At 43.3% G+C, this 24,002-nt stretch overlaps 1 protein-coding gene and 1 long non-coding RNA gene across 4 annotated transcripts in view; one reads left to right on the plus strand and one right to left on the minus strand.

The window, feature by feature from the left end:
- ZEB1 (zinc finger E-box binding homeobox 1) overlaps window positions 1–23,001 on the minus strand; it is a 73,692-nt gene extending 50,691 nt beyond the window's left edge. Inside the window, exon 1 of one of the 2 annotated variants that reach the window (XM_053359418.1) lies at window positions 22,895–23,001. In XM_053359418.1, coding sequence (XP_053215393.1) covers window positions 22,895–22,952 — 58 coding nt within the window. In that variant the 5' untranslated portion in view covers window positions 22,953–23,001. Of the gene's footprint in view, window positions 1–20,309; window positions 20,490–22,894 lie in introns of those variants that run through there. The other variant, XM_053359419.1, reaches the window with a different exon arrangement.
- A 62-nt stretch (window positions 23,002–23,063) lies between these two features.
- Window positions 23,064–24,002, plus strand: part of LOC128398404 (uncharacterized) — a 75,422-nt gene continuing 74,483 nt past the window's right edge. Inside the window, exon 1 of one of the 2 annotated variants that reach the window (XR_008327102.1) lies at window positions 23,064–23,277. This is a non-coding gene — a long non-coding RNA (uncharacterized LOC128398404). The remainder of the gene's footprint in view (window positions 23,278–24,002) is intronic. The other variant, XR_008327101.1, reaches the window with a different exon arrangement.

Below are 24,002 nucleotides of genomic sequence, written 5' to 3' on the forward strand. Positions count from 1 at the left end.
CCTGGTGAGCATGATTAGCCCAAGCATTCCTCCCAACCTTGGTGCTGCAGAGGTGGGTGAAATCATCTCAATAAATGCACAGCGATAGCTGCCCTCCCCCTCAGCTCCATGTTTTGGAAGGAAGGGTTGGAGTTGCTTAGCCACAACACTGTGGCAGTGACCTGAGAAACTCTACCAAGCAGGCACACAGCAAAGACCTCCCATAATTTGCTGTTCCTTGATTGCTCTGCATTTGAAGCTCCCAGAATGGCCCAACAACTGCACCAGGAAGAGGAGGGGCGGCCAATCAAGGCCAGCAAAAAACCCTGAACCTCTACTTCCATGCCATCCATGAAATGGCCTTGAATCCAGTGCTGATCCAAGCATGTTTGCTGCTTAAAAAAGAAAAGGGGGTGGATGGGTGGGAGAAACAATGCCAGGCACCAGAAGAAACATTTGTGTTTTTTATTTATTTAAAAAGACAAACCATGTTTTCTTCCTATTTGAAAAACAGGACAGGGGAAGGAGTTGCTTTGGGAGTTGCACGAAGGCCAGCCAGTTATCACCGAAGCCAGCTCTTGTTGGAAACTGGTTGCCCGCCATCTTCGACCTCCAGAAGGAGGCAACTAAGGAGCCAGAAAAGGCTTAAAGCTGTGTTCGTATTTATGCACCCTTAGACACTTTGCGACACTTGTACTAACACTCTCAATCCAGTGGTTCAATGTGGTCGTAAATAACTCATCACAGTAAAAGTCATAAAACCAATATAAACAGTGTAAAAAGGTGGAGGCAGGTAGTCTACATTCCACCATCACTGGCCAACAAAAGCAGAAACCTAACAAGCTCTCTTAGTCTTAAACATACAAAACATGGGTTCAAATATATTTCTATGGGAAGGCATGTTTTTATACTACACTGTTTAAAAAGATCCTTTGACGTTCAAATGAGCAAAATTAAAGAAATACAGTAACACCTCTGGTTATGAACCGTCCTCCTTGAGAAAGCTTCAGCTAACCCGGAAGTAGGTGCTCCTGGCTGCGAACTTTGCCCCAGGATGCGAACAGAAATCGCACGTTAGAGGAGCGCACGCAGTGCGAGTCCCCATTAGCGAAAGCGCGACTCAGGTTAAGAATGGTTTCGAGTTGAGAATGGACCTCTGGAACAAATTAAGTTCATAACCAGAGGTACGACTGTAAGGCACAACAGGATAATGTGTGGAATACACATGGATATACAGTGGTACCTCTGGTTACGTACTTAATTCGTTCCGGAGGTCCGTTCTTAACCTGAAGCACCACTTTAGCTAATGGGGCCTCCTGCTGCTGCAGCACTGCCGGAGCAAGATTTCTGTTCTCATCCTGAAGCAAAGTTCTTAACCTGAGGTACTATTTCTGGGTTAGCGGAGTCTGTAACCTGAAGCATATGTAACCTGAAGCGTATGTAACCCAAGGTACCACTGTATAGCCATATCCAAAGAGCAATGATGTCAATGCACTCAACACACTTCTGATGAAGCAGTGGCCATGGGATGTTTGAGAAGGTAACAAACAGTTCTGTTGAAATCTGCCTGGTTGCCTCTGTTAGACACCTGGACAAAAGAGAAATCTAATATACTCAAGTTTGCAAAAGAAACAAAAGAGGGAGTATTGGAAAAGTCAAGGCATTCATGCAGGAAGTAGCTTTTGACTGTTTTAAGCCACAAGCTGGTTTAAAAGAAACACACAACAAAACCAGCACAAAGTTTGAGAGATGAAAACAGATACTCAAAATCCTTCCAAATCATCCTTAATACATTGCATACCAGCTCTAGAAAGCAACATGATATGTAGTTTCAGCAGTTATAAAGCAAAGTGTGCTACCCAGGTGCTAAAACATCATTCCAACCCCAAACCAAGCCTTAAGTAAATAGAATTACAATTGTCAAGGAATTTGAAACAAACTATGCATTAAAATCAGTTGAATATTATATTGTAATGTCTATTTCAAGGCATGTATTTTAGGTTGTCTTAACACTCCTAGGGCAGACCTGTACTGCTATTAAACACCTTCACAGGTGGTAGATAGGGCAATTTAAAAAAACAAATCAACAGTAGAGCAAATTCCAGGGGAAACTCACTGTGAAATATGAGGTACTGAACAACAAAAAGCCAGAAAGTCAGCTCCAGGGCATGGTGGAATTAGCTGGATGCTATTACTATACATTAAGTACAGTGGTGCCTTGCAAGACGAAATTAATTCGTTCCGCAAGTTTTTTCTTCTTGCGAGTTTTTCGTCTTGCGAAGCACAGTTTCCCATAGGAATGCATTGAAAATCAATCAAGGCGTTCCTATGGAAACCGCCTTCAGACCAGGTCCGGGGACAGTCTGTCCCCCGACCTCTTCTGAAGGCTGGGGGGGGGGGCAAGGACTTCTCCGCTGTCCCGGGCGATCTGAAAATGCTGGCGGGCGGCATTTAAAATGCTGGCGGGGGCTTTTAAAATGCTGGCGGGCGGCAGCGCAGCCCTCGCTGCCACCCGCCAGCATTTTCAGATCGCCCCGGGACAGCGGAGAAGTCTCCGCTGTCCCGGGAAGGCAGGCGGGGGGAGCAAAGACTTTGGCCCCCCGCCGGCCTTCAGAAGAGGTCCAGGACCTTCTTCTGAAGGCCGGCGGAGATTTCCCTATGGGCTTTCTTCTTGCGAAGCAAGCCTATAGGGAAATTCGTTTTGCGAAGCACCTCCAAAACGGAAAACTCGTCTTGCGAGTTTTTCGTTTTGCAAGGCGTTCGTCTTGCGAGGCACCACTGTATTCACATTACCCAGGGGCGGAGGAATGGGGGTGCGGTGGGTGTGGACCGCCCGGGGTGTCACCACTGAGGGGGATGACAAAATGCTGGGCAGTACTCGCTGCAGGGCCTGCAGTGCGTCCGAGCCACGCATCTCTCCTGGGAGGGACGTGGTGGCTTGGGCGGATGCAGGCTCCATGCTGCCCAAACGGTCCGCCCGCCGCCTCCCCCCCCCCAGCTATAGGGTGGCTGAGTGGAAGGAGGCTGGCAGACTCCGGAGGCCGTGCGGTGCCCCCAAACCTATGAGCGGCTCACCCCGCCCTTTGGTGCGCTGACCCAGGCGCCCAAGCAGCTTCCTCCTCCGCTGACATTACCTCATGATACTGTGAAACAGGTAGTCAAATATACCCCTTTATTTGTTTTCTTGCAACCCAGTTCCAGCAGAAATTGAGTATAAGACTGAAGTGGCAGACTATGTTCTTGCAAACAGCAACAATCTAGCCAGGCTCAGAAATAAGGATTAAGTGGTCAATTAAGCAATGTAAAATGCTACTTGAATATACCATAAACCAAGAATGTACCTGTGCACTGACTGATATTTAGCTGCCTATATTTAATTGCATTATTCAATAGCTAAGGCTTGAATGTGAGCTCTTTGCTTCCCAATGTTGTTGTCAGCATCCATTTGTTTCAAGAGACAATGTAGTGTGCCTCTGGGGACGAGGTCAAACCACTGCATTAGCAGCACCAAAGTGACCTCCCTGCGGTTCAAGCCTGGGCAGTGTGTACGGATGTCATGGTCTGCCCTGACGAGATCCCCCCCTCAGTCTCACTGATTTGGACCAAAGGAAAATGGATGGTGCAAGTCCCCCCAATTTAGCCTGCTATCAGAAACAATGCAACATTCATAGGAATGCATTTTGGGGGTGTGATTGCTAGGGCAAAACATCACTTGCCCTACTTGGCTACCTGTGGAACATTAGCAATACTATACTGTTGTTATGCATGGAAACATTTTCACTCCATGTAAAGTAGCTGGACAGTCAACGCACAGACATTTTGGAATCATTTAAGAATAAGAACTGCATATTTTTTTCATTATTAAGACCACCCCCCTTATTTGGCAGCATTCACAAAAGTTTGCATATGTAAAGCTAATGAAACCCAAAATTAACATGTCTAACTGTCTTGACAGGTATCAAACCTTTCCCCATGGGAACAAATTACCCAGAAAAATACTAGGCTTGCAATGTTTATAATTGTTTACATTTTAAGTTTCAGCTTATGTTTTAATACGTATTTTCCAAGAGAAAAATCTATTTTAAATTTATGTTTCCAAATCACAACACCTATTCAAAGTCACTATCGTCAGAAACACCTTCAATCCAAACTGCTGGATTAGGAAACTTTTATTCATTGGTACAATTCTGACACATCTATCAATCAGTGCAAGGTAGCTGAAGACATGAGGAGCATCTTCTTCCTTGGAATGCCATGTGGTTGAAACTATACTGCACTGCCTGCAGAATATTACCTGTCACCCAGATGATGGCAAGCACCTTGTCTTCTAAATACAGTGGTACCTACAGTGGTCCTGTTTATAAACGATTCAGTTTATGAACTCCGCAAAACCGGAAGTATGTCCTGGTTTGAGAACTTTACCTCGGTCTAAGAACGGAAGCCGAAGAGTGGAAGGGCACAGGCGGTGGGAGGCCTCATTAGGGAAAGCGCACCTCGTTTTAAGAATGGTTTCAGTTTAGGAACGGACTTCTGGAACGGATTAAGTTCATAAACCGAGGTACCACTATAGTTTAGCTATTGAAGAATAGCTTAACTGATCTTCAGTTGGCAGGTTGGTCAAAGTCTAAGGTGTGTTACAGTAACCACCATACACATATATGGTAAAAATTAAGAGTTGTGCCCCTAAATGCATGTTTGGGTTAAATATGGTTCCTGAGTTTGAAAAGGTTGAGGACTATATTCTGAGTGTCAGCTATAGCCAACTGTAGGGAAGCAGTCATCATGTGAAATGGAAGGAAATTAGCCACAACTTGGAATAATACAGCAAATGGAATCTCCGTTCCATACACAGTTACCAGAGCCAGCCAAGCAGCCAACTCCTCCCTATATTTGTATGAAAATTGTGCTACCAATGATGGATGGGCATTAGTGCCACAGAAATGCTAAATAGCAAAATGGTTCCTGTTGTACTAAATATTGTCTGTTCACAATCCTTGGGGAAGATGCTATCCAATAATCTCATTTCCAGCTGTGTTACCTCGTTCACATGAAAAGTACTCATTAGCAATCCTAGCAGGAAAGGAGGAATCTTTTTTTTAAGCCTTCATACTATTCTGTTAGGACACATTTGCTTGAGTATACTGGATCTGATATTATTGGACAGTCTGTAATGCACCTTGACAGTCAACCCCTTGCCCCTCCCTTGTGTGAACAATTGTACATGAATGCTATGAGATGCATTAGCTTAAATAAAATGAGAGGGAGCACTGCATACCTATGCATATTCATGAAAGAAAATACACAGGATTCTGTTCTCAAAGGTTCTTTATATATGGGAGAGCATGAGGTTTTTTTCATGGTCCATTCTGAGTAGAACTTATCTAGCAGGACCGAGTGTGAATTAGTCATCTTTGCTGTACACAAAAAAGTGTTCCGTTTTCTATGGCATGTTTAACGTAGCACATTAAACACACTTATGTAGGCATGAGAATAAATGTCACTGTTTACAGTCAGATCTCAGATTCTGTATGACAATTCCTAGGCAACAACTATTCCCTTAAGCAAAATTGCATATAATCAGGATGTTTAATTTAAAGGGTTTAAAAAGAGTAATTGACCATTATTTTTTGTAAATGAAACTAATAATCATATCACTGTTTCCTACATATGCTTAGAATCCAATCTGTTTTACACAGGACCATCAGGTTTGAACTGCTGAGCCTATGGAGAACCATCCATAGCGATCATCCTTCTGAAATTTTCCCCAATTGATGTTGCTATAGTGCAGTGAGAACACAGATCAAAATAGCTAAACACATCAACTAGCTCAATACATAGTGTTTAAAGCTAGCTGTGAACAGAGTTTAGCAGAAGACCAGTAGCTGGTGTGTTTGACTTGTATTTTCAAACAGCTAGAGAACAGTTACCCCATCCCCCATAAGCCACTACAATAGTGTTATGATAAATGTGGGATTACTACAAGTTGACCCTGTGTGCTTTGTTCTTCCTCTCCTGGGCACACCAAGTGAAAAGATTTAAATACACATCTGATTTCACAAGCATTCAGGCTCAAAGAATGTGGTGAAAGTGAAGTCATACACAGGGCATTTGCAAGCTCTCCTGTGTCAAAGGTTGTTAGTTTTTCAGCTGCCAAGTAAAGTTTGATAGGGGTCTGTCAAGTCTCTGTACGCTACATATTTTGGCAAAATCTTGATTTGGCAACCAAAACTTGCTGTATTTTTCTCTGTAACAAAATTAAGGTGCCACCAGCTTGTGCAAGTACTAGCAATTAGCCTTCAAACTAGTTTTAGATCATTTATAAAATGTGAAATATTATTTACTAAACAGACCTTTCTGAATTTGGGCTTTCAAAAAATTAATATATTATTGGAATTCCAAGAAACAAAAGTTTGTTTCAGGATCAAGTGGGTAAATGTTTAAAATTCTAATAACCAATTAGAAATGGTCTTTCATATGCAATGGCAGCCAAAGATTTTATGTGATACTGCAGCAAGAAGGGAAAAAACTTCCATAAAATGTTAAATGCATGGTATCTCACTCCTTGTAGGCTACTATTTTTAAAAATAAACTTTCTACTGCATTATGCTGGCAATGTGTCAGGCCAGGCAGATTTTAAGTATATTCGGTGTGACTTCAAAGAAGTGAATATTTCAGACTGAAGTTATAAAGATGAATGAAATTACAGCACACAAATGAAAACTAAACTGTGTGGTTACATTGTTGGAGAAACTGAAATGATAAATTGAAAAAAATCAAATAAAGATGGTAGGAAATATTAGCTGCAGCTGGAATATTGATTGCTAATTAATAGAAAACCCAACAGTTACCATCAATCAATATGTGGGAACAAGCAACTTGGCACAGAAGATTAGCGTATAAAACATACAAGAAATCCCCCCCCCCCGCCAAAATAGTAGCAGAACATTTTGAAAGATCTTTAGAGAGTCAGAACTATGCATCTTTAAATTTACTGAATGTCCAACACAGAAATATCAGAAAGGCCATATTGGAAATATGTTATCTATGCATGATAAATATTAAATAGCAGCAAAACAAAAAGTTATTAAACAAAAGATTATGACTTCTGGTGAGGATTTTATTTTTTGCAATTAGTCCCTTCTATTTTTGTTATGACTGTAAAAGTCTCTTTGGCAGTACCGTATGTTAAATATTATGATGGAATCTGAAATATAAAAATTGCAGTAGCTGTCAAAAAACTGCACTGGTGTCATGCCAAAATAAAATGTCCAATTGCCTCCGTTGATGAGTTCTGTAAAATAGTGCAATATACAAAATGAAGATACCTTTCAAGTGCTTAAAATTGTTTTTCATAAGAAATCTGTTATGATCCAGTCAAGTGGCATCACTCAGCTCAGTCCTGTTATTACTAAGTTTACAAAAATGCCAGAGATTCTTGCTTTTAATGATATAACTACTAATGCTTTAGAGTCTAAAAAGAGGAAGTGGATACATCTTAGTAGGTCATGCTAGAAATAATGATCTTGAACTATGCACAGAAACCAAAGCTGACTCTCAAGAATGATTGAAGCAAACCCCTGAGGTGCTGAACTGGAAATAAGTTTTTTTTGCTGTCCAAATAACTCCAGAAATGAAAGAAAATATAGAATTTGTTCAGTTCACACAACAGACTGTAGTTCAGAGTTCCAAGAGGATGCCCTGCGACCAGAGGTTTTCATATTCACTTCAGAGGGGATGTGCGCATGGAGGGGTGCTCAAAGTGAATGTAAAAGAAAAGGAGGATTCCACTAATGCAGGAACTTCACATATTAATCACAGCTTTCAGATCAGGGAGTTGCTGTACTGCAGCCTGACTGCAATTGGAATTGTTCCCAAATGCTGCAATTGATCATTCCTGACAGTCTAAAGACAAAACAAAACAAAAACCCTCTTTTGTGGAGGATATTGGGTTGGCAGTTTACAAATGCAGATCTCAACTATTCATATTGGCATAGATGCAAACATGTGTAATAACTAATTGTTTTAACATAAGCTGTTTTTAAAGAGTCTTCAGTGGCCTCTCATTTGTAATTCCTCTCCTCCCTTTCATTACCTTGGTAATTAATAAGTCAGAGTGTTTCAAATTCTCAACTAGTTAATCTAAGGCCACTAAAGGTCATGGGCACTGGTTGTGCTAAAAATGTCAGATTTTTTAAAAAGGTGTTTTAAGTAGACCAACATTGACAAGCAATTTGTTCTGATAAAGTAGTTTTTTGAGAGATCTTAGTGTATACAGGCAGTGCAGAGTTTATTATGTGCTCAATGACTTACTAATATTCATCCTTTTCTGGCAGAACAGTACGAGTTTTATTGAGCAAACATTCCTGAAGCCACCCAATTCCAGCTGCTACCTTTTGTATAGCTTCCTATTAATGACTTTCAGGAATCTGACTCCACCATCCATCAGTCTAAATGGATACATTTGGAATAAATAATTCTAACCTTGATGCTTGCCTGTTTCAAATATGTTCTGGTCATCTAGCAAGGAGTACCAGATTCAAAATTTTATTCCCATAGCATCCTTAGAGTACATCTGATGTCTAGGTTAGGTCATCTACTTAATATATGATTATGATTGATTGGATTACCCATATGGTCTCAGGACAGGTCGCAACAATTTAAAACACAACATTAAAAACAGTTTAAAACAAATTACAATCACAATAATATGATAGATTCTAAATACACACACACAAACATACAGTGTCAAAAAGAGACTTAATTCAGCATATGACAATATAACTGTCAGATCCAATTCAAGGTGCTTGTACTATTACACACGGCTCAACATCTTAGGATACAAGTAGTTGAAAGAGCATCTCCCCAGTACCAGCCAAGCCATGGTTTGTGATCTGTAGGGAAGGCCCTGCCTGTGAAATTTTGTTCACAAGAGACAGCAATTCCTCAGTTGGGCGCACCCTGTTCTGTAGAGATCAGATTGTCCCTTGCACAGTGGCACCTTAAGACTAATTTGTTCTAGTAGGTCTCTGGAGCAAAATGGGAGTGACACCATTTGTATAAGGAAACATTATTATTAATGTTAGGTTTTGCACTGTGCTTCTACTTTTCTTGAATGCTGGACTATTATAGTTAGCCACACTGGGCTCCTGGGAAAAGGTGGGGTGCATGAATTGAATAATATACACAAAATAATTTACACTAAAATATTCTTCTGCCCCAAAGATGGTTCAGAGGCTGACCATCAGTGATTCACAATTCCACTTTCCACAGAGCATTTAAATTGCTTTTGGGGGAGGGCGGTTAGGGGTCCCAAGCTTCCAACTTGAAACCAGGCAGGGGAGGGACAGACAGTCGTGAGGTGCTCAAAAGCACAGTTCAGCTACAGGGAAGACTAGGGTTGCCATATTTCAAAAAGTAAAAACCAGGACACACTGAAAGTTGCTGGCACCGCCGTTCAGAAATCCCTCCTGTCTTTGAAATCCTGGTAATGTCCAGAAAAATCCAGATGAATGGCAGCCCTAGGGAAGAGACCCAGGGCTGGAGGTCAAGTTGGAGAATCCTGTGCCAAAATCAGAATCCCAAATGCCACTGCAGGAAAATGCAAAACCATGGCCACCTCAGCTCCATGTCTGGAGCTGGCAAGTGGATGGAGACTATACCAGCAGCTGCACCAGGCTTCTGTCACTGCAGGGACACCCAATCTATTTATCCAGTTGTGAAAGCTTATCATGGAATGTAGGCTTTCAAGAGGTGCAAACAGGCCTGGGAGGAAAATCCTAACAGTGATCTCTTTACACCACTTCACATACCTGATACGCTGTGGTGGCACCATATATTTATAGTTTCCAGTTACATTATTATTTGTTATATATGTACACCCTTCCATCATATAGCCAGATTTGGCTATGTGGTGAATTTCTGATGGAAAGTGAGCTTCTCCCATTGCTCTTACTCTGAATTGGGATGAGGGGAAAATAAGAGGGGATGTGATTCCACTGCACAGCCAACAGGGCAAGGTATCCTGTCTAGTGAGCTATTTTATTTCATTGCCTGCCAGGGCTCAGTGCAATACTTTCACCCTAGTTTGATTCTCATTATGTAAAACTCCATGTGGATAGCTGGGACAGAAAGGAGATGAGCAACTGAAAGCATATCACATTGGAAGTACAGTGGTACCTCGGGTTACATACGCTTCAGGTTACAGACTTCGCTAACCCAGAAATAGTACCTCGGGTTAAGAACTTTGCTTCAGGATGAGAACAGAAATCGTGCTCCAGTGGCGCGGCGGCACCAGGAGGTCCCATTAGCTAAAGTGGTGCTTCAGGTTAAGAACAGTTTCAGGTTAAGAACGGACCTCCGGAACGAATTAAATACTTAACCCGAGGTACCACTGTAATGCAGTGCACTTCTCCGTCAACATTCAATCCCTCCTAACTAGTAGGGAGTAGATCATGAGGGGAAATGTCAATCTGGGGCTTGCTTGGCAACACAGATCTCTTCTCTTTTCTCTCCAACTACAGCCTTACAAATATATTTCACGCCTTTCCACAAAGGAGCAATGAAATGTACCGTAACTTGGAGAGAGGGGTGTTTTGCTAGATACAAAACTGTTTAGCACCACCACCATTTTGTTTTCCAGCAAGTTTACACATATTTTAAAGTAACAGTATTAAGAGTCACCAACATGGCACCTGTGGCAATAGATGCACCGACCCGCGAAAGGCCTCAGAAAATAATAATACATAAGAAATGGTTAGTTCTTCTTCCTGCTCAGTTTGCGTTTGCACTTGGCTCAGCTTCTTGTACACTGAACATGTCCCATCAAACATGTCCACATTTCACTGGATGCTAGGACTGGACCAATCCTTCCATTCCAAACAGAATTGTTATACCCATTGCAGCTATTTTGTAATTGGCGCCAACAGCACTTTCTCAAAATTCAAAATGTGCCAGCTGGCTCAGAAAGGCTGATGAACCCTGGTACTGACTATATTTCTGATAGTCTATGATACTTAACGTCCTATTTTCATGCAAGATAGAATGTATGTAGGATATTTAAATAACTTCCCCACCTGTTGCAACTGGTCTTAGATCCTGAAGGTATGGAAACAGGAAGTTATGAGTAGTGGTTTAATAATACAGCAGCCCAGCCATACTCCAAACACTGGAATATGTTTTAAGGAGCTATCTATTCACTTCTCCACTCCATTTCAAGCTCAAATTTCAGTGGATGTAAACAGTCATCCCATGTGACATTGCTTTTCCATTTGAGAAGAGAAGATTCTGTATAGCAGAACAATCTTCTATTAAACCCAAAGAGAACAGAGCAGCACACACTGCACCATATTTCTGTTGGTCTGCTGGATCCAGCTGCCACTCAGACATGGTCCACTTGCAGCCAGCCAACATGGAGCTAGCAAGAGAGAAAGACAGCTAGGCCCTTGCACTGGCAAGTTGACCTATTGTATTTTACAGTGCTTTATTAAACACCTGAGATTTTTTTTTTAAAAAAAATTAAACTGAATTGTAAGTATGAATAAATCTTAGGCCATTTTCAAAGAGCAGAAATAAAGTGACTCAGCATAACTGAAATTTCTGCAAGAAAAGTTTCTCCCCATAGAAGCAATTTTTTTTTTTTTTTAATGTTAACTTTACTCCTGATCATTCTTCATTTTGTGTAGTCTTAAGCCCAGGCAACCAGACCAGAAGCACCTTTCCTTAGTTACCATCCTTAGCTAAGCATGAGCCCAATAAGCAGTAGCTGTTCTGCAGAGAGCATAGTAGTTAGTCCAAACAGGCCTGTGTCAAACCTCTTCATAGAATGGTTAGTACTGGTGCAAAGTGTATAAAAATCCCCATTTATTTTTTGCTGATTAGTGTGTGTGTTCAGCAGTGCTGTCTGAGAGGTTGCATTCTTTCATGGTAATTCTTACATATACAAACTTCCTTGGAAATATCCTAAACAACAGTTTGAAAGCAAACAATGAACAACAAAAAAGAAAGGGTAGAGAAGAAACACAATGAGATTATTGAACCCATCCACTTCCTCCTGTGACAGTAATAATAACAACAATAATTTTATTATTTATATGCCACCCATCTGACTAGGTTGCCCCAGCTACTCTGGGCAGTTGATATACCAGTTATATACCCCTTTCCTCCCCAAGGAAGAACAGGTACCACACATTTCTGTCCCGTTCACTTGCCAAAAACACCAGGACTAGATTTGATCTGCCATAATGGGCAAACTCAATCAATATAGGGATTTAAACAGTGAACTCCCTGCCCCTCAAATACAGAAGCTAATTATGGGGAGGGGGGTTGTCAAAAGAGGTAAGAGCATAGTTGTCAACCTTCCCTTTTTTTGCGGGAAATTCCCTTATTACAGCGCAGTTTCCCGCTGCTTTCCCAGACTGTTAGATATCCCGTAGACAGTCCCCGGGACAGGTGAGGCTGCTGATCCCTTATTTTCAAATCTGAAAATTGACAGCTATGGGTAAGAGGTACCAGCCTCATGGACAAAGATACATTAATACAGTAGCTGCTTTTTGGCTAAACAAACTCTCAAAGCAACTTACAAAAGATACAGCACATGCTAATAATAATAATAATAATAATAATAATAATAATAATAATAATACAGTACATGCATTACTCAGCATTCCACTTCATCAAGCTCAGAAGGATTTGCTCCCTGTTAAGCAGTGGGAGAGGCCTAGCTCCTCTTGCCCAGCAAAGGAACATGGTAGATCTCAGGGGAGCAGTTTCTTTGGCAACCTTAGCTTAAAACTAGTGACGTAACAGACCCATAACAGACCCCACCTGTTTTTGCATAACCTGATGCAGATGAGTTATTACCGGAAAAGCGGCAGCTGTACCCACCATGCTGCAGACAAAGTTTCCACTTCTTGGTTGTCTTTTACAGTTCTCCTTCCCCAAGTCCCAAAGCAGGCAAGTGCTCTACACAAATGTCCCAAAAATATCCTGTGACACAAAACCAAGGTGTTTTGGCTTCCTCCATAGGATCTATGCACTAGCAGTATTTTAAAGAGCAGTATTTTAAAGAGTTTTTATTTTAATAAAAACATGTTTGATGCTTTTATTATGTTTTTAGATATGCTGCAAGCCACCCAGAGTGGCTGGGGAAACCCAGCCAGATGGGGTATAAATATAACAACAACAACCTCTGATTCAGCTGCCACACTTAACTTTTCAATTGCATCACTTGGAGTGAATATGGGTAACTAATAACGGAATAGGAGGAGAGAGAGCATAAAGCCATCTTCATACTCCTAGTCCTTCTTATAATCCTAACATAGAGTGATACAACCAGAACACAACATTGAACTATCACAACCTACAAATGCACTATTGAAAGAGACATGCAATTAAGCAGCCTGGAAAAATATTCACAGAACATATGTAATCATCACATTTATTTTTTAATACTGTAAAATTAACTTAATTACAATAAGGTCATTTGAATTATCACTATAAAAGTTCTGAGTTCTGTCTCACAGAGATTATTTCACCATCTTAAAAAGAATGGCAATGCCAGAGTTGTGGAACAAAAAACTTTCAGGAAAAATTGTTTAGTATACAGGTCTTCACAATATGTATGGCCAGGGCTTTTTTTTCAGCTCTGGACCTCTCAGGTAGGAGCCATTGCCATTCTAAGAGAAGTTCATAGTGAGCTCCAGCACCTCTTTTTCTAGAAAAATAGCACTGTATATGGCTGCTAAATATTGAATAATTCTAGCCAAGTGACCTTAAAAAAATAACAACCTAAGAAGACATCATCACCAATCATGTGATGGCAGCAAAGTAGAGTGTGCTTTAGTTTACTGGCACAACCAGCATTTCCTTATTTGAAGCCTTCCAATAGCTTACTATAGATGAGTTTGTGTGCCTTAACAGATTGCATAGAATTAGAATATTGACCTGTGCATTTGCACCTGCCTGATCCAGTAACAGCTGGATGCTTGAAGATGTGAGAGAACAATGGCCCCATTATCAATATGTCACTTGGTATGTTATCATGTTTTATCTTGGTGCACACCAAGTTTCAAAAGTTTCTGACAATGAAGTAGGGTACTAATTTGTACAATAACCAATTTTAAAAATCATGATTGTGTCACATGGCACTGTGGTCAGCACACTAGACAACCAAAACAGCAGAGACTGATCATTTCCTCTTGCTAGGACTCAACTTCCTGTGCATCACTTCACCACTCGTACTATTTTGCAAAAAGAGTGCTGTGTTTTACTGATGCTGTCCAGAATGATATTGTCTTAAACATCTTTCTTCCTATTAAGTTCTCAGAATGGTTATTTTGAGACTGAAACCTTATCTTCACAGAACATCACTGAAGTCATTGACAAGAGTTTTGCCTAGTCGAGCACTTTAAGACTAATGACCTAAATTTGTATCTTGCCCTTTCTCCAACATACTTCCAATAAGCTCTAGACTGGCATACATGGGGTTGGCTGTGGATACCCATGGGTGTAGTGGTATTCTTTAAGCTACTCTATCAGACACAAAGTACAAATAACCAACTTAAATCAAAAACCTTAATTACAAAACACAGTGTTTCATCACGATCTAAAACTTTAGGATAGTATTTCCATGGAAACTGTTGACTAGCTTGCTATGTGGATATCTTTACTATGCTAGAGATTTTCAAGTTACCACAGGTATCATGTTTTTCACAACATTTATGAAAAAAGAAGCACAAGAAAATAACAAAAATGGATGTCAAGCGGCACTAACACCTGCCAACAAGCAATTATTTGCTTAATGCATTTATTAAGAGTATTTTTACAGCTGGCTATATATAAACTTGGCTATCTACTAAATTGCGGCATTGTTTACTAGTCATGAGCGTACATCAATGTTGAATGTATGATGCTGTGTAACATTTAAATATTTGCATTCTGCAGAGAGCTAATGCATTACAGTAGTGCAATTTTCTTTTTAAAAACAATCATTACCCAGAGGAGTCACCTGTTGGCGATACAGTTCAAACCCTAGGGGAATAGTAATTTATGATTCAGAGGATAACTATAGCAACTTTTATGTCGCAAGCAGGGGTGGGGAACCTGCAGCTCAAGTGCATGGGGGGGGGCAGATGAAGCTGGCGGAAGGATGTGGCAGGGGGAGAGTCATCCCCAAAGCAAAAGTTTAGACTTTTGGCCAGAGTGAGCCATCCTTCTCTTATTCAACAGTTGATTATTACTACAGTATAAAGGTACCCCTGCCCGTACGGGCCAGTCGTGTCCGACTCTAGGGTTGTGCGCTCATCTCACTTAAGAGGCCAGTAGCCAGCGCTGTCCGAAGACACTTCCGGGTCACGTGGCCAGCGTGACGAAGCTGCTCTGGTAAGCCAGCACCAGCGCAGCACACGGAAACGCCGTTTACCTTCCCGCTATAAAGCGGTCCCTATTTATCTACTTGCACTTAAGAGGTGCTTTCGAACTGCTAGGTGGGCAGGAGCTGGGACCGAAAGACGGGAGCTTACCCCGCCGCGGGGATTTGAACCGCTGACCATTCGAATCCCCGCGGCGGGGTGAGCTCTACAGATTACTACAGTATATCAAAACACAAACACATTATGCACATTTACTTGGGATTCAATTAGTTATGGTTTCTCCCTTTTAGGTCCTAATTGTTTGAGACCAGAGTATCTGAAGGATGAATTTGCCCGTATGAGCTCACCCATACCTTAAGCTCCACGGTTGGGGCTCTGCTCCATTGGCAGTGCTGCAGCTGGTGATGCTGGAGACGGCCTACCAGAGCTTTGAAACAGGCTGCCTTGGCAGGATTGCTTGTCACCCACCCTTTCTGTTTTTAGGTACAGGGCAAGACATCCCGGTTTCGGTGAGCATTTATGGCTGCCATTTGGCATATTTATTGCTGCTGAAATCATAGTTGCTCTGTTGGGTGGCTTACAGGTTTGTTTGTTTTAATAAATCAGCAGAGTGCTATTGGCTAGGCTATTAATATATTCTTGTTATCTCATTTCTGTTACTAGCTGCAGAAAGGTCAGATAAAAAAACTTTGGCAAATAAGGGATTTGTGCTACACACGGCAATAAGTGCATCTGCCCTAGTCATCTTACTTTCATATAGGGAATATCAAGGTTGTGATAATTTGCCCAAGGCCAGTGAGAAAATGCAGCATAAAATATTTTAACACATACAACTAGGACCCCCTAAATAGCACCCATGGACACCAAAACACCCTTGGACGTCTGCTTGATGCCCACCAAGGCCCCTATCCCTCCCAATTTATAAGGTTTTTTTTTCTTTTTCATTTGGGGCTTGGCTGCTTTGAGAGAGAGCTGCCTGCTTTTCTACATGTTTTGTTTGTTCTGGAGCACATGTAGATTTTTACCTGTTTGGGAGGCAGGGTGGTTCTGAACATTGCCAGCTTTTCTTCAGTGAAATGGGTATTTAGATTTTCAAATATCTCCTGGCTATGCTTGCTAAAGCTGATGAGAACTAGAGTTCAACAACATCTGGAGGTTAGTAGCCCAGCCCTAAATAATATTTAGCATTTTGTTGCTGAGCTACCCTTGGGTTCGCACTGTCCTCAACACACTACAGTCACAAGTCCAGAAGGCTCTTGCTTCTGGTTTAAATTGTTCATATGCTGCCATGTTATCCATACCTGGAGAAGCTGTAGTTAATCTTAACTACGGTTAGGTAAAACAAGACAGCTTCATAAACTATGGTTTGAAGTTGACTTGTGGCAATTAGCTATAGTTAAGAAGAGTAACCACACTCTTTGCTTCGGATAGTGCATTACACTGCAATAATGGAAGTTTTTGCTTTCCCTCATAGACACCCTAGAGAAGAGGGGAGAAGAGAGCATGAAATCCTGAGGTTTGTTCTCATAATGCTAAATCATGGTTCAGGGTTATCTCGGAATGCAGCCAAGTTGTATGTGACCAAACAAAAGCCTATAATGACAGTTTTACTGCTGACACTCTCTGAACACTCTGGAAAAAATACCAGTATCATTGTAGGGGTTCATATAGTGCAGCAACTAGAAGTGTGCAGCAGGAAGTCCAAATCTCACCATAGCCATTAGCTTACTAGGTAGCACTAGAACACAAGAGCAGGTCTGCTGGATGAACTCAGAGGCCTACCTAGTCCAGTATCCCATTTTCCATAGTGGCAAACAATATCCCTATGGGAAGCCTACAAGCAACACAGCAGGACAATGGCCTTCTCGTCACTGGAACTCAGCTGGAGGTAGTACATAGCCATCACGACAAGTAGCCACTGGTAGCCTTATCATACACAGTAGGGAATTCCATTATTTAACTACAGTGGAACCTCAACTTACATATGGCTCTACTTACGTATGATTCCAGTTACGACCTTCAGTAGGTGCTTTGACTTATGAACTTTGCTCTAGATATGAACAGAGGCCTTGCTGGCAGCCCGGAGCTCGCCTGGCCAGCTGCGGAGCAGCGCTGAGGCTTCTGCTGCCCGGGAAAGGGCCCCCATCCCACCCCCGAAGCTGTGGAAGAGGTGGTGCCTGCAAGAGCCACAGCAGGGTTCACTGCAGCCCCAAACCCCACCGAGGAACTAACCTGAGGAAGTCCAGAGAAGAACCTGGCTGGGCAAGAAAAAAAAGTGACCCTGGCTGAAGTGAATCAGCTCTTTACTGACCCTTGCCCCACCCCCAGCTTGTAGCCAGGTAAGCCTACCCACCTTCAGTGCACGTAAGAAAAAAAAAGTTAGTTTTTTTCATCTACAATGCTGTCTTATTTATTTTATAGTAAAGTACATTGATTATTTGGGACACGGGTGGCGCTGTGGGTTAAACCACAGAGCCTAGGACTTGCCGATCAGAAGGTTGGTGGTTCGAATCCCCATGATGGGGTGAGCTCCCGTTGCTCGATCCCTGTTCCTGCCAACCTAGCAGTTTGAAAGCATGTCAAAGTGCAAGTAGACAAACAGGTACCGCTCCGGCGGGAAGGTAAACGGCATTTTCATGCACTGCTCTGGTTCACCAGAAGCGGCTTAGTCATGCTGGCCACATCACTGTATGCCGGCTCCCTCGGCCAATAAAGCGAGATGAGCGCTGCAACCCCAGAGTCGGTCACGACTGGACCTAATGGTCAGGGGTCCCTTTACCTTTACCTACATTGATTACTGCCTTCATTTTATAGATCTATGGTCTCGTTGGACAGTAAAATCCGTGTTAAATTGCTGTTTTAGGGGGTCTTTTTCATAGTCTAGAATGGATCAATTCACTTTTCCATTACTTTCTATGGAAAAGTGTGCCTCTAGTTATGTATGTTTCTAGTTATGACCGGACCTCCAGAACAGATTATGGTTGTAAGTAGAGGTTCCACTGCATGTGTTGTGTGAACTGGTACATCCTTTTCATTTAAACTGATTCTCCCACCATTCAGCTTCACTGGACGATTCTAGATTCTAATATTACGAGACATTGAGAAAAACTTATCTTCTCCTCACCAGGTATATCTTTATACACTTCCATGTTTCACTCCTTAATGTTTTTCCCCAAAACATAACATCTGAGCTGTTACTCTCAGCCCCAACCCAACTTGAAAAATGGAGATAGTATCTTACACAGGTGTTATAGATGAGAGAATGGAAATAAAGTACTTTGAACAATCCAGAAGGACCATATATTGTGGGAAAGTATTTAGGAATGTTACAAATAAAAGGTATATATATTCAGACAAAACCAGCCATGGCCATGAAGAACTCTGTGGCAAACCACAATTGACCTAGCCATTGTTACATTATATGCTCCTAGATTTGGTTGGGGAGGTAGGTTCATCTGGAAATTGATTGCTCTTTGCCTTTAAGGCCAAGGCAGCCAGAACCTGAGTAGACATCAGGCAGTTCTTAGGACAGCCCAGTCCTACTGACACAGTAAACAACTTTATTCAAACATGTACTAAATCCACCTTGAGGACCTAAGACATAGAAAGCTGAGAAATAAATACCTGAAATAAGCAAGTGCTATAATCAGTCCAAAGTAAGCTGTACCATTTAAATGTAACAACCAGTAGCCATTTTAGATTAATGAAGTGATTTGCATAGATCTCTTTATTTGCAAACTTCAAGAACACAACAGAGAGCAGAAGCAAAACTATACAGTGTAATACTGACAGACCACTAAATAGTTCAGGACACTTTTATATGAAATTAATAGATTTATTTGTATTAGCTCAGATGATATTTCTGTATTTGCCTAGACTAGACATGACAGCTCCTGTGCAAAAAAAAAAAACTTCTCCATTTGAGCAGATTTTCTGACTCAAGTTCAGATTTCTAGCGGCAAATATTCATGTTTAAGTCCACACATCTTGGAATTCAAATACTGCAACTGTCAAATGAGAGGGCAGTGCAGTGATTACATTTAGAGATTAAAAATGGCACATACCTCAGGTATACCTACATTGGCGCACAAAGATAATACACCTTTATACTGTTAAGGGGGGAGGGGGAAAAGAAAAGGTAGTTGATCAATGTATAGTTTAATAAGAGCCAAAGGCAGTGGAATCAAAAAGTAAGTCCTTTAAAAAAATTATACCATTTTAAAAAGGTTTACACTACTCCATTAAGACAGCAGCGGTACTTAATCTGGTGTTACAACTAAGTAAAAATCACATTGCTGGAAATCAGTTTATCATAGTCTGTCCTCCTTAAGACTGGAGACAGGAAAAATATTACACAGGATTAGCAGGAAGACATGGTACCTATCTTTGAAAGGCATGAAATCAACACCATCTTCATGGAAGAGATTTGATATAGAAATAATTTCAATTGTCCATTTGTGGGAAAGGTTTAAGGGTTAACATTCCCTGGCAATTCTGATCGGTAAACATTTGCAAGTCAAACAGGAACCTACTGCTGAGAAATCTCTATTATCTGGCATCTATTATCTCGCCTACCCAGTGATGGTTAATGTAGAGCAGTTCAAGTTATTCTTTATGTGTTAAAAGATTATAGTATAATCAGAACCACTCAATAATAAATCAAAGGCTTTCCTTCAGAACCTGAAAACACTGGGGTGACGATTTTAACCGAAATAATGAAAAATGAAAAGATACCTGGAATAGCATTATATCCCACGCACCTTTTGTTTTCTACGAGTCATGCATGCTGCAGACGAAATGGTTTGTGCTAAACAGCCTCAAATCTATTTTTCTAATATTAAGCACAAAGGAACAACACTGACAGCAAGCATGGTAAATAAATATCTCCCTTGAGAACAAGAGCAGCAGTCAGGAGCGCTGACATGCATGCTAGAGAAACCTCACACACCATTTTTTCCCTACCTGCACAAGTTGCCATTTGCTGCAGCCGTCAAAATCCCTCTTCCCCCTCTTCCCTGGTTGATTTCAATAGGAAGGTTTTCAGGCGGTCTCTCAAGGCATCTACTAATATGCTTTACAAGTATAATATTCCAATTAAGCGTATCTTTGAGAGAAAATCCATTTTCTTCCTTGCTCAGGTAAACATGTTTACAGCTCCTGCCCGGAGACTGGGTGGTTCAGACTCCCATGTCACACACATGTCGTCAGCAACAAGAAAAGCCCCCTTTCTCTATCATTAACATTTTAAATAAGGTAAGGAGAGAGGAGCACTTTGCAAACTTACCTTTAATATTGCCTCAACATTAAACAGACCACACAAATGCGTGCTCTAAAACAGGAAATTAGCATTACAATATCCCGTATATATCCTGATACTTGCTATAAATAAACCCACCCCATACAGAGCAGGGAGCTTCTAGTTCAGAACCACCCGATCAACTAGTTAGTCGATTAGAAGGCCAATGTTTATGTGCGTGTTTCACGTTAAGTATCAGAAGTCGTAGCGCCCTCTCACCCGGGGAAACCATAATTCCTTCTCGGAGATATTAAAAAAAAAAATCCTGTCCAAAACGTCATGATCTCGGACCAACCACTAGAACCCTTCCAATCCATAACCGTATACAGGAAATGCCAAACGAAAGCTTTAAAAAAAACTGCCAAGAAAGGTTACAAAACCTCCCGTTTTACATCCTAAGAAGTCATCAGTTTTCCCGTTATTATTATTTTTAATAGAATACATAAGAAGAAAAATCCAACAACGTAAGTTTTGAGTATTTATTCCCCCACTTTTCAACGCAGGTTTCAACTCATTTCAAAGTAATACGTATGCATAAAGGGGGGGGGAGAGAGAGACAGCCCTTAAATCTGAAAAGTAAGCGTCATTCCTTATATAGGCTGTAGCAGTTGTTCCTAGCCAGCGAAGAAAGGCGGGGAGGGGGTGCAGCGGACAAACCGTTACCACCCATTATTATGATTATGATACAAACAGGTACCTCGAAATCCAAGAAGAGGGCGAGAAAGAGAAACTTGGCTGATTCACGTCCCCTCCCCAACCCACACAGAAAGAAAGCCTTCCTTTTGCTCTGTCTTTCTCTCTCCCCCCCCTTCACCCCAATCACGTTGATAAAGGAGGGGAGAAGGGAAAGAAAAAAACACACCCACCCAACCTCACAGAAACACTTCCAACACTTCTGCCAAGATCTGGAGGTTGGCGGGGGTGTGGGAGGAGAAACAATATGTTCAATGGCTACGGAGATAAATCAACATGCACTGCAGGCACTAAAAGAGGCGGAGGCGAAAGTAGCGGGGGGGGGAGAGAGAGAGAGAAAAGGGGGGAGCAATACATAGAAGGCAGGGGAGGAGGGGCAGAGAAAAGGAGGGGGTCCCTTTCCAGGGCAATCTCAGGGGTGCGCATGTGGTGCGTTTCCCTTGTAAAAAAAGGGGAAAAAAGAAAATCAATACACACTGCAGCAAGCAACAGTGCTTCCCCTCGCCGCCCGCTTCCCCCCCGCTTCTTCCCCAGCCGGGGCCAAAACACGCCACACGCCAGAGAACGAAGTCCCCATTACAGTCATCCTGCCCTCGACGTTTTTGTTGCGTGTCTGGCAAGCAGGTAGTTCGGGAGTTACACGCAGTTCCCTCTGGATCTCTCTCTCCCCCCCCCCACCTCCAAACTATGAGCCTTAGCGCACCATCCACCCCCCCCACCATCCCAAAACAACAACAACAAACTATGGGGGGATCGCGAAGACTGTAGGTGGGAGGCTGCGGGAGGGAAAAGCGCCGCGCTTCCCTCGGGGACTTTCCCCAGCGCGAGGGGAGGAGAGAGAGGAGGGGAAGTGACCCCCTCTCCCTCCGCAATAGCAAAGTCCCCCCCCCCGAAACAAAAAGTTTGGGGAGCGGGGTCGGAGGGGGCGCCCCTTCTCCTCGGAGGCCGGCGAGACCCGCCTCAGCTCAGGTAATAAGTTTCCAAGTTGAGGTGAGGGGGGGCCCGTTATAAGGTCGAAGGCGCGGCCTTCCTCTCTCCCCCCCCCCCAAGAGAAGGGACCGGAGTGACTAGGAAAATAAGAAAGAAAGACCCCCCCCCCGGCTCCGCTTCGCCCTCTCGCTCCTGAGGAAAAGAAGCCGGGGACGGGCGGCGGCCGGGCAAAATGAAGGGTGGGACACGGGGGAAGAGAAAGAGGAGGCAGCGGGCGGCGTGTAACGGTCCCCGGGCAGGGCTGATCCTCGCCGGCGAAGGAGGCTCGAGTGGAGGAGGCACCGCTAGGCGGAGAAGGAGGCAGCCCGGCGGCGGGGAGAGAGAGCGCGAGGCGGGGAGGGAGGCAGGCAGGCAGGCAGGCAGGTAGCGGATCTAACGGTGCAGGGCGAGCCGGGCTCCCGGCGAGGAGCGCCCGGGAAATTACTTTCTACTTCTCGGATCTGCTTCTGTCTGTCTTCTTTCTTCTTCTTCCTCCCCCCCCCCCGTTTTACTCCGCCCGACCCCCGGCCCGGTCCCCCCTGAGCGTCCCCGGCGCGGCGCGGGCCGTTGCCCGGCGGAGCTGACTGACCGTTATTGCGCCTCGGGTTCGCCTGCTTCCTGCGCTTACACCTGGGGCCATCCGCCATGATCCTCTCGCTTGTGTCTAAATGCTCCAGTCACCTCCTCCCCCCTCCCTTCCCCCCTCCCCCTCGCCGCTCTCCCCCCCCTCAACCCCCGCCCGGACCTGGTTTACGACACTGGGTGGTTGGGTGTATGTGTGTGTCTGTGTATGTGTGTGCGCGCGTGTGTGTATATGTCCTTTTTTTTTTTTTACTTTTTTACATCACCTTCTTACACCTAGTGCTCGGCCGCCGGAACCTTGTTGCCAGGGGAGACGGCCGCTTTACGGCAGCACGTTTGAACCGGCAGGAGGGAAAAGTTTCTTCTTCGCCCCGCTTGGGCGCGACGCAGGTACCCGTGTGTTGCGCACGGGGCGCGGAGGGGGCGCCAGGAGGAGGGCCGGGGAATGGGATCGCGAGAGGGAGGAGGAGGATTTGGGGAGAGAGAGAGGGAAAGTGCCTCTGGATGTGGGGTGTCTAAGGGGAGGGCCCAGAGGACGACACGGATAGAGAGCGAGAGCCGTGCCCTCCGGCGCAATGGAGCCGGGCGAGCGCGCGTGAGCCCCTAGTGCTGGAGCCGGGCGAGGAGGCGCCGCTAGCCGCGCTGTTATTATTATTATTATCCTCATTATCACGGATTGCAATTTGTTGTCGCTTTATATCAGTACACGGCACAAGCACACGCGCATCCGTATCAGCCCAAAGCGAGCTAAAGGGAAGCAACGAAAAGGCTTGCAGAGAGAGAGAGGAGGGAGGTGAAGTGTGGATTTGTTGTTACACGTTTCATTCCTACGGTGTTTTTGTGCGTGTGAAGTTTTCGTGTGTGTGCGATAAGTTGTTGTGTCCTGGCTTTACCGGTAGCGCTTGGTAAAGCATCTTAAGTTCAGGAGTGGGGGATATGCAGCTCGTTCATGTGTACACTTGCTGCTGGGTTGCTGAATTGTGGCGACACGCACGGTCGGCTTTACTGTCGACACGAGCCTTCCCAGGACTTCTGTTTGAACTGTTAGCTCGCTTAATGTAGATTATTTACTTATTTATTTAGAGTTTGAGACAATTCATCTTGCCTGCCCCTTC

The sequence above is a fragment of the Podarcis raffonei genome, chromosome 12 (genome assembly GCF_027172205.1).
Source record: "Podarcis raffonei isolate rPodRaf1 chromosome 12, rPodRaf1.pri, whole genome shotgun sequence".
Classification (NCBI taxonomy): Eukaryota; Metazoa; Chordata; class Lepidosauria; order Squamata; family Lacertidae; genus Podarcis; species Podarcis raffonei.